The sequence below is a fragment of the Purpureocillium lilacinum genome, assembly GCF_023168085.1.
Source record: "Purpureocillium lilacinum CBS 284.36 DNA, scaffold_8, whole genome shotgun sequence".
Taxonomy (NCBI): Eukaryota; Fungi; Ascomycota; class Sordariomycetes; order Hypocreales; family Ophiocordycipitaceae; genus Purpureocillium; species Purpureocillium lilacinum.
Genome location: NW_027072118.1, coordinates 1,541,014 through 1,556,732, shown reverse-complemented (window position 1 = coordinate 1,556,732; position 15,719 = coordinate 1,541,014). Strand labels below are relative to the sequence as shown.

Below are 15,719 nucleotides of genomic sequence, written 5' to 3'. Positions count from 1 at the left end.
AGATGCGTCGCGATCAGGCAATGTAATGGCTTCAACCCGCCACATGGCGTGCGAAGAACTGAAGGGAATTCCAGGAGCCGGTTCTAGACTGCGACTGTATCCGCACGACCCTGGTCACGTTGAAGACGACTGCGTGGGGGTTGACGGCGCACTTTTTCACTCATAAGTGTAGGAGAAGTCCAAGTACAGCGGTGCATTCGCTGCTGAATAGCAACAAATAGGCCATCACTCGGTGCGTGTTTCGAATAACGACAGTGGCGGCTGGAAAACCGGCTGTTCCTCCATACGATCAAAGTGCACTTCGTTAACGTGGCTGATCAGTGTGCTGCCCGCTGATCAGCGTCACATCCCCCGAATGCGGAGGCGACGCCACCAGGCCGCTGACCCGGGATGCCGGCGTCCTCGAAGACGGAGATTTGACAATCCGCACTAGTTTCACCTCTTGGAGGCCGGAGTTCACAATTTCCGCGCTAGAGACCTTAACAACCCCAGGTCGCCCACTGCAATTGCTCCCACGACCGCGAGAAATCCGACCAGTAGCTCCACCGCTGGCGCGGGCCTCCAAGCGAAAACCCCCAAGCGTGTGTCTCGTTCCCCGGATTGCTCCAGTTAGTCCAGTGGAGTGTCTGCGGGGTTAAGCTTACCCAGCGTTCATTGGAGCCGGATCGTCAGTATAGCTACTGCTGTTGTCTGTTATAAAAAGGAGTTGTAGAGCATGAAGATCAATGCAGAAGTTACCAGTCGTTCTGGAGGTTCCGTGGTGCATTAACACTAGACACACTGCCCAGCATGAGTTTGGCCCCTTTACGACTGTTCCTCGCCTCGTTTTGGGTTTCGGTGGCGGCGGCACGCTTCACAGCCATTTCGTCGTCTGGCGCAGAGTACGTCGACATCGGCGGGCGCTGGCACGCGACTAACAGCAATGGCTCGGCGTCCGTCCCCGCAACCGTGCCTGGCCTGATCCAGACGGATCTTTACGCTGCCGGTGTGCTCCCGGATCCCCTTCTGGACAATAATTGTGAGTTCTGCGCGAATTTGCACGGACGCGTGTAAGCCTCCGCCACTGCCGGGATCATAGCTGAAAGCTCGTGTTAGTCGAGATGTACAACTGGGTCCCGCAGGACAACTGGACCTTCTCACGATCGCTGCCACAATCCTCGCCCAAGGGCAAACAGTGGTCTGCATTCAAGAAAGTATACCTAGTATTTGAGGGAATTGACACTGCCGCTCATGTGCGTTTGGACGGCCAGGTTGTCGGGTTCGCCGACAACCAGTTCAGACAATGGGCGTTTGATGTGACCGAGTTCATCACGAAGCGATCGAAGCTTCAACTGGAAGTCGAGATCCAGAGCCCCATAAAGTATGCCCTGGATGTGATGGCAAAGTCTGGCTCGCCCTACACCGTGTTCACAAACTACAACGTGGAGTACCCAGAGGGCCGCGAGTACATCCGAAAGGTACGCCAATTTGCCACCCTCCACGGGGAAATGTGACTGACGCCTCGTCCTGCAGGTTCAATCTGATTTCGGTGAGATTCAGCTCGGCCGGATAAATCCTGCACATACGAGCTGGCAGCTTATACGGAGCAGGTTGGGATTGGGGCCCGCACTTCGCCCCCCAGGGCATATACCGAGATGCGTACCTGGTCGGTCTAGACGATGGCTTTTACGTTACAAATACATTCATCGACATCTACAAGACGGGTCAACGGCCAAATACTACCCCGAAGGAGTCCAACCCGTGGGTGGTGAACGCCACTGTCGATTTCCTCTCGGCCGGAATCGACTCAGGACCCGGTCTGCAGGTCGACGTCGCAGGCTTCCATGGTTCTGTTCAGAAGTCAACGGTCAGGGCCGGGGCAAATTCTGTTAGCACAAGCTTCCAAATTCCCGATCGTGCGGTTGAGAGATGGTGGCCAAAGGCCTTTGGTGAGTCTGCTCCCCCCCCCCCCCCCCCTACCCCTGGAGCAACTGATGGTTAACGCAACGCCAGGGAAACCGGTGCTGTACAACGCCTCTATTGCACTGACACAGCCGGCGAAGAAGGCAACAAACTCGAAATGCAAGCCACGACCGACCGCGAAATACTCGAAGCGCGTTGGATTCAGAACAATCGTCATGGACCTGACCCCGTACGACGACCGCACAGGAAACCACTTTAGCTTCAGAATCAATGGACACACTTTCAACACCAAGGGTGCGTGCAAAAGACCGTCTTCTTCTCGGGACTGAAACCTGCTGACCTTCCTTTTAATAGGATCGAACATGGTACCCATGAGCCCATTTGAGCATCAGGTTACCAGTGAGGACTACAAGCAACTCATCCAGTCCAGTGTCGCGAGCAATTACAACATGGTGCGCGTCTGGGCTTCAGGCAACTACTACGCGGACGAACTATATGATGCTGCAGACGAGCGTACGTCTCTATCCCCTCAAAATAGCAATAACACCTGACTAAAACACGTTGCAGTCGGAATTCTCTTGTGGTCCGAGTTCCAGTTCAGCGACAACTTCTACCCGGTCCTGCCAGAGTTCCTCGACACCGTCCGAGAGGAAGCCCGCTACCAAGTGCGTCGCCTTAACCACCACGCATCTCAAGCGCTGTGGTGCGGAGGCAACGAGATGGCCAAGTACAGGCGCCTGGCCTCGCGCAACGAAACGTACGGTGAGTCTTGGGCCCGGAATATGACGATCCTGCAGCAAGACGTGCTCTGGCCAGTAGTGTACGAGAACACACGCTCCATCTCTTGGATCCAGGCCAGCGATGCCCAGGGATACATCAGCTACGACCCTGATACTGGAGCCATCGAGCCTCGAGATGGGACGGACAGCCCGCTCTACGGCTCCTCGATGGACTATAATCTCGGGCTGGATACGGTGTTCGATAATTCCCAGATGCCCGTAACACGCTTCGTGGTTGAGTTTGGCGGCATGTGAGTTCATTGACCCCCCAGGATGTGATCTTGTCTGTGTGGGCTAACGAACATGTCTACAGGAGCTACGATTCTCTGCTATCGTACCAGACGATCTTTCGCGACCGGAACATTCGACCCGACGGAGACATGCTGCTGAACAGGTGCTACGACGGTGGTTCGAGTGCGTATTGAATAACTTGTTCAGGTCATGTGCTGAGCTAACACTGCCCCATACATGTAGCCATATACCCGGACCTCAAAGACGGGATGGAAAAGTACCTCATCCTCCCGAACATCTCGGACCCTCTCGCACAATTTGACCAGTTCTCCTGGACCAGCCAGATCTGGCAGGGCATGATCATCAAGCACAAGATCGAGTCCTACAGTGAGTCATCAGCCCGTTCAAACCCCTCTCCCAGTTGCGTAGCTAACACGAGAGCCCAGGACGATCCATCAGCCTGCCGGAGAACAACCTCGGCTCTCTGGTGTGGCAGCTCAACGCCCCCTGGACGACCCTAGCCCTCAACTCCATCGAGCACACCGGGCGGTGGAAGGTCCTCCAGCACGTCACGAAGCAGACCTACGAGCCCGTCGTCGCCAGCAGCTGGTTCGAGCCCTCCAACGAGACGTACAGAATTTGGGTCGCCTCGGACACGCTCGCGCCCGTCACGGGCCACATCACCGCCACATGGCTCGCGTGGTCCGGAGAGCGCCTCGTCAGCAAGACGTACAACTTCTCCATGCCCGCCCTGCACAGCATGCAGATCGAGGAGCTCGTCGGCTGGAAGGACATACTGCCCAAGGGTGCGTCGGCGGAGGGGAGCGTCCTCCTGCTTAAAGTTAGCGCCACGGAAACCGGCAGCGGGAAGAAGCACGCGAGCGAGAACTACTGGGTGCCCAAGTATCTGAGCAACGCCACAATTGTCGATCCGGGGCTGGAGATTGAGTATTTGGGCGGCTTGAGGTGGAAAGTGACGGCGACCAAGGCCGTTGCTCCGCACGTCTGGCTGACGGCACCGAAGGATGTGATTGGGTTTTTCGACGACAACAGTGTCTTTCTCGCCAAGGGAGAGGAGCGTGTCTTTACCTTTACCGTGCAGAGGGGGCCGAAAGATGACAGGTGGGCGAAGGACGTGTCAGTCCGATCCATTTGGGACAACATTGGCTGAGCAATTCACGGATGAAAGGCCCAGCTTGAACGTGGAGATACATGCCGTCGCAGATCAATGGTTCTCTAAAGCTTAGCCCTAAAGACCTTGGCAACATCCCCGGCGCCGCCCTTCCTGCCAAACATCTCACGCAGATCCGCCACCAGCGTCTCGGGCCTCTCATGCGCCGCAAAGTGCCCACCCCTTTCATGCATCCTGCCAAACACCAACGGGCCCAAACCCTCCGCCCACTTAAGCGGCGGCACGAGCACATCCTTGGGAAAGATGCTCACCCCCAGCTTCACGCCCGGCACGTACTCGAACCCCTTCTGCGTCTGCTCCACGCCCGCATGCTTCGCCTCGTAGTAAATGCGCACGCTCGCGGCCGGGCCCGCCGTCGAGAAGGCGTAGATGGACAGCCAGGTGAGCACCTCGTCGTCCTGCCACGGGTACGGCCCGTCGGTCCAGTCGTGCAGCTTCTCGTATACCCACGCCAGCAGCGCGACGGGCGAGTCTGCGAGCGCGAAGCCGAGCGTTGAAGGGCGTGTGCTCTGCTCGAGGTTGTAACCGGTGCCTTCGGTCAGGAACCATGCGCTGCGGTCGCGGCCTGCGCGCTCGAGCGCCGTGTATGGGGCGAGCGCGTGGCGGAGATAGAGGAGGGGAGCGTTGGTGAACTTGGGCGCTTCGGTGACGCGCACAAAGTTGACGTGAGAGGCGAGGCAGTGGGAGGGGTACTGCGCGCCGATGAGGCGGGTGATGATGTAGCCCCAATCGCCTCCTTGAGTGACTGCAAAGGGGTCAGTCGCATTCGCAAGCAAAGATGTGGGCAAGAATTGGCGCAGCCAACATACCGTATTTATCGTACCCCAAGTTAAGCATCACCTTGTGCAGCGTCTCGGCGTACTGCGAGATGCTGAAGCCCTTCTTGCTCACTCCATCCGAGAACCCAAAGTTGGGCAGCGACGGCGCAACGACGTCAAACGCCGGTGCCTCGGGATCTTCTGGCTCCGTCAGAAGCGGCAAGATCTTGAGGACCTCGTAGAAGCTCCCCGGCCCTGCACGCATCCATCATTCACATTGTCAGTTGCGGTCCTCTCACCCAAACACCACGCAGATGGCACAGAGACTTACAGCCGTGGCAGAACAGCAGAGGTATCGCGCCCCTCCTGCTGCTCTTCTTGTACACGAAATGAATGTTGAGCTCCCCGAACCCATCCACGTCCACCTTGGTCGTAAATTGCGGCACCTCATTGAGCTTCGCCTCTTGCGCGCGCCAATCGAAGCCGTCGCGCCATCGCTCAGCAAGGCGCTTGACGTCGCTCAATGGCGCGCCATAGTCCCAGCTGTCGGTGAAGAGCGTCTCGTCGGTGAACGACGCCGCTGCGAGCTTCTCCTTGAGGCGCTGTATAGCCGCCTCGGGGACCCCAATCTTGAATGGCGTAATCTTCGGAGAGGCCATGATGCAGGAAGTCCAATTGCCGTTTTCTTGATGAGATCGCGTACAAGACCTCTTACGAGACGCGAGACGGTTGGGTTCTAATAGGCGAGACGCCGTTTAATTCGGGTTGTGCGGGAGATGCCGTCCGCGCCCTTCTTGTTCATTGACGTCACGCCAGACTCACAGCAGTGAGTCAACGTGAGAACGCGGCTTGGCTCAAACGACCTGGCTGCATGCATGTTACTTCGGGCTGTCGATTTGTAAGAAAGATTGCGTGCGACCTCGTAGAGCCTAAAGGACGGGTCGGTCGCATTGACGGAACGAACCCCGCGAGCATCCGTTCCAAATCGGGTAATACCACCCATTGCAACTTCACCACGGCACGGCACAGCTGGTCGCCAACGCTGAACTTCAATTATGACACGGGCGTGCCGGTGAATAAGCAAGCTCGATATGATCTATGTGTAAATGTATGAAAAGATATCCGCTTGCTGCGTGATTCGTCCAGAAAAGAAATCCATCGCTAGTATAATGCCAAGGTTCGCACGCAGAATGGTCATTTCGATTCGTAGATGCATGGAATGCTCGCCCGTCACCTCTCGCCTTGGTCCTCGGCTTCTCTCGCCTCCTCCTGCACTTGCTTTGTGGACAGCCGAGGGTTCCGCAGCGCCAGCGCAAACGCAATCATCGGCACGCACAGGCACAGGCCGGCGATGCACAGCAGCCGCTGCACGTATTCGTAACTGCGGATGATGGCGTCGCGTATCTCGGTTCCCACAGGATACTCCTTGACCACTGGGAACGGTGAGTCATACATGGCCTTGGCAAGAGTGCCGTTTGGTTGAAATGCAAGGTTTTCCGTCAGCGCGGGCAAAAGCGTCTGCGTCCAAATGGCGCCCGCAAGGCATGTGCCGAATGCGCTTCCGACGTTGTAGAAGGACAGGTAAAGACCCGTGAGTATGGCGACGTGATCGCGCGTTGCCGACGCCTGAATCGACGCCTGCGTCGGGTACGCGAAGAGTCCACTCGCCAAGCCCAGCAAGACCTGGGCGGCGATGACCCCAGATCGAGAGTGGAGTGTCGCACCGCCGGGGAAGTTGTACAGCACGCCAAAGGCCACCATAAACAGACACGTCCCCGCGACAATGATGTACTTGAGTCGCCGGAGTCGGTACACGATGACGCCCACGATGACACCGCTCACGACGCTAAAGAAGGAGAAGAAGGACAAGATGCGCGTAGCCGTCTCGATGGAAAAGTCAAAGGCGACGATGAGCACGGTGTAGAGGTAGTTGCCCTGGACGTACCAGGCGAAGTTGAGCAGACTGCGCACCGCCAAAGCCGCCCACACCCCCCGGTCGGCGAGCAGGTGGAATGGGACAAGGGGGGTCCTGGCACCTCGTCGCTCCCAGACGACAAATACGGGGACCAGGATGAAGCCGATGACAAGCGCCGTAATGATTGCCGGGTTCCGCCAGTGTGAGACGGTGCCGCCGACAATGGTCAGAGGCGCGAGGATGAGACTAAACGCCGTCACCAGCGTGCAAAGGCCCACAACGTCGAGTTGGTGAAAGAGACCGCTGCGTCCCTTGCTGAGGCCAAGGAACTGCATCGTGCTGTGGAAGCCTTGAGGGCTCTCGCTCTTGGCGATGCTGACCTGCCTCCTGTCGATGCGGTAGAGAGTGACGAGCAGCGGCATCGAGCACACGGGGTAAATGATGCACCACATGCCGATGCCCCAGCGCCAGGTGGTAACAGCCAGCACCGCAGCAGTGACGTTGCCGCTGATCCAAGTGTTGATGATGAACGGCAGCGCTGGGATGTAGCTGAAAAAGACGCGCGCCCGCATGGACGAGAAGTCGGCCACGAGGACCTCGAGCAACAGCACCATGCAGGTGTAGCCAACTTGGTATATAATTGTGCCGAGACAGAACGTGTATACCGACGAGGCTGTGGACTCGATGGCCATGCCGACGACATAGAAGACCGTCGAGGCGGCGACGATCTCGAACCGGCCAAAGACATCGGCAATCTTGGCAGCGGTGGGCTGCACGGCGACGGCGATGACGCTGCGCAAGACGTTGATGGTGGATAGGTACGAGTGCAAGGAGAAGCTCGATGTGGCATATGGTTGGTACGCAGACCGGACCTGGCTCTCGAGCCCATATGCGTAGCCGACGAGGAAGATGCTGAAAAAGAGCCACGTTCGCTCGAGCGTTGTGAGCTGCGATGAGATGAGCTCCATGCGCGCAACGCCAGGCGCCCGACTGCGGATGGGCGACCCGCGACCCGCGCGGTGTTCATCCGTGTGAACGTGTTCGACATCCGCCGCGTCGTGGATCGGGACAAGCGGAGAGTCCGACTGTGAGGAGGCGGCCGATGCCGGTAGCCTCGGCCCCAGCAAGGGCGCTTGTTCGGCCGAGAAAGACATGGCCGCGGCGGCTGTCATCGATCGACTCGTTCGAGGAAAAGTCGTCTAGCGGCTCGAGCCGCTACTCGCAGGTTCGTGGTATACGTCGAGGACGGGTCATCGCAGACGTCTTTTATTGCCCGCACAGCCCCCAATATGCGTCGGGGAGCAAGGAGGCGGCAGCGTTCCACAACATGATGATGCAGGATCAGATAAGATGGGCGGGCCCTGTTATTAATACACACAATCGGAGCACGGCGTCCGGAGTAGTATGCACAGAAGCAGGCAAGGCAGGTAACAGCAGCGGGCCGTCCCTGCCCCCAGCACCAAACAGGCGACCAGCAGGCAGCCACGCCCCCCACTCCTTCCACCATTTCCACCCTTTACCGCCAGTCCGCCCGCCTGTCATCTGATGGTGGAGGCGGGCTGCAGGGGGTCGGGTCCGCTGTGCGTCGGTCGGCTGCACTTGCCTGTTGCTCTCGTTGCTCCTGCCGGTTGCCGACTCCCTGTTCCTCCAGTGCCCTTCGGGCCGTACAGGTGCGCCTTCGTCGGCTTGCCTCGAAGCATATCCCCCTTCAACATGGCCACTCCGAGCCTCCCCCGCCGCTGAAACGAAAATCGTCGACCCTGGCCCTGGCCGAGTGCCGCTGACGTGTCTCACGGGCAGGAGTGAATCACTCGGCGATGCAGTTTCACGGTTCCGAGAAGCCGCACCTGACCCTCGGTCGTACGAGCAGCGAATGAAACGGCGCACCGGGGCTCCTCGACGCGAGCCAGGTGCACCACCAGGCACCACAAAAGTGCGCACAGCTGACCCGGCGCGCGAATAAGCCCCGGACGATGCTGGCCGCCGACGCGCTTCATTCGGCAACGGCTGCTCGCCCTGCGGGGGCCATGGGGGCGCAAAAAGGAACCAGATATGCAAGTTTCGCCAACAAGCGACACCATCGCTCCAGGAGCAGCATGCAGAGAGCTGCCAAGTAATTTAATTTGGGCAAGCCGGACACGAGCAGCAGCTCGTCGAGCGTCGACGGACAGGCTACTGCTACCTGTGTCACCTTAACGGCCCGAGAAGGGGTCGTTGGACGGGTCTGTGTTCCGTTCGTACTCCGAGTCCCATGCGACCGCCGCCGCCACCTCCTCGCCGAACTCGGCTGCCACGAACCCGTACATCATGTCGATGCCCGCCGAGACGCCCGACGACGTCCACACGTTGCCGTCCGAGACCCACCGCGCCTGTCTCACCCACTCGACTTTGGGGCCGTTCGTCGTGACCTGTTGCCGCCGTCAGTGTCGCTCGTCGTCGCTGGCCGAGTAGACTGATGCGCGAGGACAACTCACCCAGTCAAACGATGCCTTGTTCGTGGTCGCCCGCTTCCCATCGAGCACGCCCGCCCGGGCCGCCAGCGCGGAGCCGGTACACACGGTGAGCAGGAACCGCAGCCGCGGGAACCTCTCGCGTATGAAGTCGACCTCGGGCTGCGTCGCCTCTGTGTTGCGGGTGCCCATGCCGCCGGGAACGAGCAGCACCTCAATGTCTTCAGGAGCGTCTTGAAGCGTGTGCGTTGCCACAATCTGCTGGCCGATGCTCTGCCTCGAGTCCGAAGCGCGCGTCGGCACGGGGCCGAGACGCGCGGCGACCACGGAGAACTCGAATGGCCGCCCACGCGACAGCATATTCAGTACATCGAGCGGGCCAAAGACGTCGAGCGCCTGGAAGCCTGGGAAGAGGAGGACGGCGAACTTGGTTGGCGGCGGCATCTTGCACGCTATATGGGGATGTTTTTCGAATCTCCAGCAGGTCCAAACGTGCTCGTCAATAGAGGGCGAGGAAGTTGCGCTACGACGGTCGGATAACGCCCTTTTGTCCTTGAACTTGCTCACTCCTCCACATGAAATTTGTCAGCACAGACAACGCCCGGCAACAATTCGTGATAGTTTCGGATGCTTCACTCGGCGTTTTTGCCGTTGGCCGCGACTGACTGCGTCGTGGGCGCCGAATTCGAGCTGTCGAGTGGTTGATTGACATCGGTGACGCGAGCGTTGGGCCCGCCTGTGACGCCACAGACAGCAATGCAGCACCGTTGGCTGCAGTTCCCGTCGAGTCGTCGGTGCATCATGACAGCCGAAGCCATTGAGCGTCGAGATTTGGGCCGCAAGAGCCGACGCAGTCCGGAAGTAAAGCATCGCGTTGCAGCTCGGGCCACGAGCCAACAAGTCGGTGCTTCATGCCTCGGGGCCCCCTCGGGGTCCTGGCTGGCTCCGGCAGTCCGTGCTTGGCCCTCAGTTAATGAAGCTTCATCATCGACATCACAAGCATGGAGCATCGACATCTACAGACAGTTGGAGACAGTGAATTACACAAGACATACGAGGAGTTCCAGAGACCAGAGAGCCTTGCCAATATGCGAGCCCCATGTCCATTCGCTGTCCAGCAGCTGGTGGCGCCAAGCTGTGTTCCAGACGGTGCTTTGATTGGAGCTGCCAGGCCGCGATCCCTCGCGTCCATCGTATTTCGTCGCTCTACGGCTCGCGACACCTGGAGCGTCACCAGGTCGTCAGCCACATGCCAGGCAGTCGCTCAGGTCCTGGATCATGGCTTTTCACCCGCAGGCGATTGGTGATATAAGAGCAGAGCCCGGATTGCAAAGATCCGGCCTCTGATGTTAGAGCATGTTCACGATGGCGCGCCGAGATTAAAGCAGTAACCGATTCTTTACATTCCCCTCATCGGCCTTGGACTTCGTCGACATCCACCTCCGAGCAGGCGCAACCATTCCGCCTCTGTGTTCGCCCGCCATGGCTCGCACTTACAACATCGACAAGTCGCTCTTCAAGCAGCACTTTCGCATCGCTCCCACAACCCAGACACCGGCGACGTCTTCATCTCCCCTCGACAGCGGCCTCTACGCCCCAATTGCTCTCGTCGCCAACTCCCGCACCGTCCCCTTTGTATCCCTGCACGCAGGGCCTGAAGCGTCCTCGTCCACGCCCGTTATCGCCGTGTCGCACCTCCCATCCTTTAGCAAGCACTTCAAGCTTGGCCTTGCTTCTCAGTCGCCGGAGCCGTTGGCGTCAGTGGAAGGGGCCAAGAGTCACATTGGCGGCGACATGGTCTGGGAAGAGCTACGTATGGACACGTCCAATGGCTCGAGGCATAGCTGGTCCATGATTTTGCCTTCTGGCGACGAGGGCGACGGCGTTTACGAGGATCGGGGGCGAAGCGTCCATAGGAGAACGTTTGTCTGGAAACGGACGCACGCCGTTGCCGTTGACGGGATGAACATTGCCCCTCTCAGCACGCGCAATTGGAAACTCGTCGAGCACCTCACGGCAGACAGCGCCCCCGACGCTGGAGGACGACCAGACTCGGCTGGAGAAGCGCACGAGGGCAAGACGGCCCCTGTGCTGGCCGTCTTCACGACCAGCACGAAGAGAGGCCGCTGCGGCGTGCTCCAGATCAACGTCAACTATGGAGGCCAGTTCGACACCATCCTGTTAATGGCGCTGTTGACCTTGTACTGTTCCGGTCGGTGAGCCGCCACGGAGACATTCTATGTGCAATGGGCTGCGGCGGAAGAAGGGAAGCGGATGTGGTAGGATTTATGATGCTGATTTAGAGATACCCCCAACAATGATACAGTCGTTCTCCTTCCCCGTTCTCGCGTCCATGAGAAACTGGTACCCGCTTCAAACCGCTACCGCCCCGGCAATCTGCGCAATCCTCGGCTTCGTCTTGTTGATCGAATAGTACCAATGGATCCGCTGGTACGTGAGCTTCGCCAGCGCCGTGACGACAATGTCATCAATCGCATCCGCCGGCGTGGACGCCCCAATCTTCAACGTCGCCAGATGGCCCGCCCTGTACCTGCGATCGCGCGGCTTGCAGTATACCAACGCCGCCATCATTTTCTCGCCGCATGAGTCCACGAGCCGCAGGTGTGGAGAGCACTTTTCCAGCCGCTTCCACTGCCAGGTCGTGAAGGGACCCTGGACGGTGTGGCAGATGGAGAAGGGCACCTCGCGGTACATGTGTAGGCGCCTCCGGGTGCGGAGGTTGTACGTCGTGATGATTGAGTTGAGTGGCTGCATCCACGATACCCTGGCGACGGGCACCAGCTCTGAGGACTTGCCCTTCGCGTCGCTGTCGGTACAGATGGAGTGGACGGTGAGTTGTGGGCTGTGGATGAGGTCCTTGTCCCATTGTTCCTGGTAGAACCCGATGGAGCCGGATGAGTCTGTCACTCGGAAGCCGCCTTCGCCTAGGTATATGTTGAGGATCAGATGAGGTGCGTCGAGGAGGGATGAGACCATTGTAGGGGGTGCTTCTAGGTTGCAGGTTGTCGCGTCGCGTGTGGCTTGCCGTCCGAGGGTGCGATCAGCCATTGACCGGAATCGCGGTAGCGACTATGCCAACAGGGTTTGAGGGCTAAGATGGCAAAGGGGACAGGCGAGTGACAGGCCTGAGGCAATGAATGTGAGGTGTGATCGAGGATGATTACCGGCTCAGAATGGCGAGGATCCGACCCCATGTTGTGAGGAGAGTACTTTCCAAGTCCAGTGCAGTCAGTGCTGCAAGCCCATCCGTCGCCACTGCCCCCATATGTATCAATCCCGCCATATGTAGCCAGAATACGCGAGCCTCAGAAAAAGTAGAGGCCCCGAATGCCAGGCATGACCAGTCTCTCATCCCACGAGAACCGCTGCCTCCCCGAGCAGCCCCCCACCGCCGTCCTGCGCCAGATCAGCTGCAGCACCGAGACCGCATCCAGGGGGCTCAAGTCCCCCAGGTAGTACACCAGCTTCCGCAACGAACCGCAGACAAAATCCCTCTCCGCCTGAGTCTCCGGCCCGGGGTCCATCTCCATGCCGGCGATGAACAGCGGCCAGAACGACAGCTTCCCGCACCAGTCCTTCCCCTTGGCCTCGACGTCCCATAGCCTATGCAGCGCGGCCAGGAGCATGTCGAGGGCGGACCTGTGCGCGGATTCGACATCCAGTGCCATGTCGTCGGAGAGCCACACGGACGCGAGCTGGGGGGAAGACATGCCGCTTGAGGTCCGTCGGTCCATGTGCAGGGTGCGGAGGCAGTAGAGCAGTACGGCGTACTGGATCGTCTTGGTGAGATCTGTGCACATGTCGTGCACGGCGGCGACGGCGTCGTCGAGTCCTTTGTCTGCTACGTCGCGGCTCTCGCTGTGGAGCTGCTCGTCGGAGCTGTCCCTTGCTGTGTCATCCGAGGATGGGGACGAGGTCGTCAATACGCCCGGCGAGAGCAGTGTGCGGACGTGGGTCCTGGTCCAGTCCGCGGCGTTGAAGGAGGCGATGCTGGTGAAGATTTGACCGGAGACGCGGTCGAGCTCGGCTTCGTCCTGGTCCTCGTCGCGGCTCAGCGCCCGGACATCGTTGATACGGATGATGGCCTCGAGGAGAGTCGCCGGGCAGGGAAAGTCCGAGTCCCTGCCGTCCTTGTAGATGGTGTGGAGGTGAGCTATATACTCGGTCTGGGTGGCTGTGCGCTCGTCCATCAGCCACGTGGGCGTCATGACCGAGTTCATGATGTCGACACTGAAACGTCAGACGAGGGATTAAGTACGCGCATGTAAGGGGGTTGGACGCACAGCATAAAGTTGACCAGACCCTCGCCAACGTAGACGTCTTCCATCGTCGCCAGCCGGTTGAATCCTCCGCGCTGCGCGATGATGGCCCGGGCTGCTTCCAGGTGCGCCGGCCAGGCGCCAAACGCAGATTGTTGTATCTGGCCATATCAGCGCATGTCTATCAAGTCAGCCAACGGGATAGGCTCACCTCTACACGCATGAGCGTTATGATGATACCGAGCGCCAAGTCCCCATACCGCGACTCTGTCTTACTGAGCTCCTGATTCACCGCCATCAGCGTCCGCTGATGGTACTTGTATATGACAGGCACAGACGGGCCCTGCAGCGCGCTCATCCTATGCCTCTTGATTGGCACGAGGCTATTCCCTTCCATCCCAATCGTTGAGACTTCATGAGCCTTTGCCCTGATGAGCTGGTGCGTGAGAGACGTGGACACGAGCATGTCGAGGACGACGTCGGGGATGTAGCGCCAGAACTCGAGCGGCACGCGGAGCGGGTTCGCGGTCGTGTCGAGCAGCACCATGTCCGGGCATACAAAGTTGTTGTAGTAGTCCAGGCAGTCGAGCGTGAGCTTGTGGTTCTTGTAGTCGATGGGGTCGAGGCCGGCACGGGGCCGGGGGACGCCTGGCCGAGCTGCTCGGGGACGGCGCCCGCCGTTTGGGCCGTGGACGGCTATCCATTGTGGTGGTTGCTGCGATGGTAGAAGCTGTAGTGCGTGCTGGTTGTGACTATCGTCTTCTAGACCGGACATTAACACCAGCCTGGGGCGGCCTCGTCGCTTTGGGTGAACTTCGACCCGCCCGCCAGCGTCATCGCCATCTCCTTTCTGGCCGGCGGCTTCATCTGCAGTCTTGATCGACTTGGGCTGGACCCAGAGCAGCGGCTGGGCTCCGTAACCTAGGCATTCAACGCCCCGCGCGATACACTTGTCGCAGGCGGGCTTGACTCCATCGCAACGCAGCCTTTGGCGGCGACACGTATGGCACGGTGGCGCCGCGGGCTTCGCCTGAGTCCTCCTCCTCTTAGATTTGGGTGGAGAATCTGATGAAGGCAGTTGAGTCCCGGGCGGCATGGTTGATGTGTCTCGTGTATGTGATCTAGTGGTGGACCTGGCCCTTGTTTTGCGAGACGGCCACCTGGGGTTGTCGACCAGACAATGTTCACAGCCGGCACGAAGGGGCTTGTTTCTCAGAGGCCAGCTCAGCGATAATCGCAGACACGAGGTAATGGACGTGGTGACATGGTGTCTCTGTGCCCAGGTGACCGGGGATAGATGGCGAGTATTTCATTTGAGGCGCGGTCGAGGATGAGCCCAGCATCACACCAGAGGCCTGTGTCGGCAATGCCGGCCGGCACTCGCTCCCGTCGTATACGGCGTATTCCCACTAACCAGGGGGCCCTACAGGGCCGTACGACGTCAGATGGTGGCGCAGATGCCGCTGTAACCTCAGTGGGCGCAGGCGCAGCTGCGCTGATGGATGGTGGACGCCGGCTCAGCCACGGAGGCAACCGGAGACCAGTGCCCAAGATCAAAGAGAGTCCTCTTCTCACGACGACAACCTGGAGGCTTGGGACATGATAATGGGCGACTGGACTCCCAGTCGAAGGGGAAATAGCAACCGACCGTTCCTCGAATCGTCATTTCATGCAGTGTAATATTCACCCGCCAACACCGGTAGCAGCCGCCGGCCGGGAACCTGTGCTACATTGCCTACCGAGTTGCGGTGGTGGTCCGCTCACTGACTGGAACACGCAAGACGGGCGTAGACTGCCGTCTTCTGTGTGAAAATCTGCAACGCCCACTCGCCAAAACAAAAAGAAACACATACTCAATATTCACCCCGAACGAGGAGAAGGGCAAAAAAGAAATGAATCGACAGAGACAGGATTCGAACCTGTGAGGCCGAAGCCATATGATTTCTAGTCATACCCATTAACCACTCTGGCACTCTGCCTGGGTGATTCAAGTCGCCTGATGATTGGCTTGTTGTGAAGGAGGGCCGGCGATAATGCATTCATGAAGGTATCGCAGGCGGAGCTGTGGGTTGGTGGCGCGCTTGTCGTGGGGCGGGTCAGGGTTTGGGCTGGCGGGTGGTGGTGCGTGGGGCAGTGGCAGTGGCAGGGTTGCAGCGGAGCTGGAGGTGCTTTGGCGGCTCAGTAGCAGCTGGAGGCTCCGGGTTCCAAGGTC

General features: G+C 59.2%; 7 protein-coding genes and 1 non-coding gene across 8 annotated transcripts; 2 read left to right on the top strand and 6 right to left on the bottom strand.

The window, feature by feature from the left end:
• Nucleotides 1–789: 789 nt before the first annotated feature.
• On the top strand, nucleotides 790–4,083 carry PLICBS_010199 (uncharacterized protein; the record flags this gene model as incomplete). Its single annotated transcript, XM_065601883.1, has 10 exons — nucleotides 790–1,018; nucleotides 1,096–1,457; nucleotides 1,513–1,528; nucleotides 1,590–1,928; nucleotides 1,993–2,196; nucleotides 2,257–2,415; nucleotides 2,470–2,932; nucleotides 2,995–3,095; nucleotides 3,156–3,299; nucleotides 3,359–4,083. The coding sequence occupies 10 exons, from the start codon at nucleotides 790–792 to the stop codon at nucleotides 4,081–4,083; spliced, it is 2,742 nt and encodes a 913-aa protein (XP_065457955.1).
• A 65-nt stretch (nucleotides 4,084–4,148) lies between these two features.
• Nucleotides 4,149–5,521, bottom strand: PLICBS_010198 (uncharacterized protein; the record flags this gene model as incomplete). Its single annotated transcript, XM_018326703.1, has 3 exons — nucleotides 4,149–4,849; nucleotides 4,914–5,117; nucleotides 5,194–5,521. The coding sequence occupies 3 exons, from the start codon at nucleotides 5,519–5,521 to the stop codon at nucleotides 4,149–4,151; spliced, it is 1,233 nt and encodes a 410-aa protein (XP_018175023.1).
• Nucleotides 5,522–6,092: 571 nt separating this feature from the next.
• PLICBS_010197 (uncharacterized protein) lies at nucleotides 6,093–7,931 on the bottom strand (the record flags this gene model as incomplete). Its single annotated transcript, XM_018326704.2, has 1 exon — nucleotides 6,093–7,931. The coding sequence occupies one exon, from the start codon at nucleotides 7,929–7,931 to the stop codon at nucleotides 6,093–6,095; it is 1,839 nt and encodes a 612-aa protein (XP_018175024.2).
• Nucleotides 7,932–8,969: 1,038 nt separating this feature from the next.
• On the bottom strand, nucleotides 8,970–9,671 carry PLICBS_010196 (uncharacterized protein; the record flags this gene model as incomplete). Its single annotated transcript, XM_018326705.1, has 2 exons — nucleotides 8,970–9,185; nucleotides 9,252–9,671. 2 exons carry the CDS (start codon nucleotides 9,669–9,671, stop codon nucleotides 8,970–8,972), a joined length of 636 nt encoding a protein of 211 aa, XP_018175025.1.
• Nucleotides 9,672–10,709: 1,038 nt separating this feature from the next.
• On the top strand, nucleotides 10,710–11,447 carry PLICBS_010195 (uncharacterized protein; the record flags this gene model as incomplete). Its single annotated transcript, XM_018326706.1, has 1 exon — nucleotides 10,710–11,447. One exon carries the CDS (start codon nucleotides 10,710–10,712, stop codon nucleotides 11,445–11,447), a length of 738 nt encoding a protein of 245 aa, XP_018175026.1.
• A 153-nt stretch (nucleotides 11,448–11,600) lies between these two features.
• On the bottom strand, nucleotides 11,601–12,224 carry PLICBS_010194 (uncharacterized protein; the record flags this gene model as incomplete). Its single annotated transcript, XM_018326707.1, has 1 exon — nucleotides 11,601–12,224. The coding sequence occupies one exon, from the start codon at nucleotides 12,222–12,224 to the stop codon at nucleotides 11,601–11,603; it is 624 nt and encodes a 207-aa protein (XP_018175027.1).
• Nucleotides 12,225–12,553: 329 nt separating this feature from the next.
• Nucleotides 12,554–14,282, bottom strand: PLICBS_010193 (uncharacterized protein; the record flags this gene model as incomplete). The annotated part of the gene is made up of 3 exons (XM_018326708.1): nucleotides 12,554–13,478; nucleotides 13,532–13,668; nucleotides 13,719–14,282. 3 exons carry the CDS (start codon nucleotides 14,280–14,282, stop codon nucleotides 12,554–12,556), a joined length of 1,626 nt encoding a protein of 541 aa, XP_018175028.1.
• Nucleotides 14,283–15,405: 1,123 nt separating this feature from the next.
• On the bottom strand, nucleotides 15,406–15,486 carry PLICBS_010192. Its single transcript has one exon. It is a non-coding gene; the product is annotated as a tRNA-Ser (tRNA).
• Nucleotides 15,487–15,719: the final 233 nt, after the last annotated feature.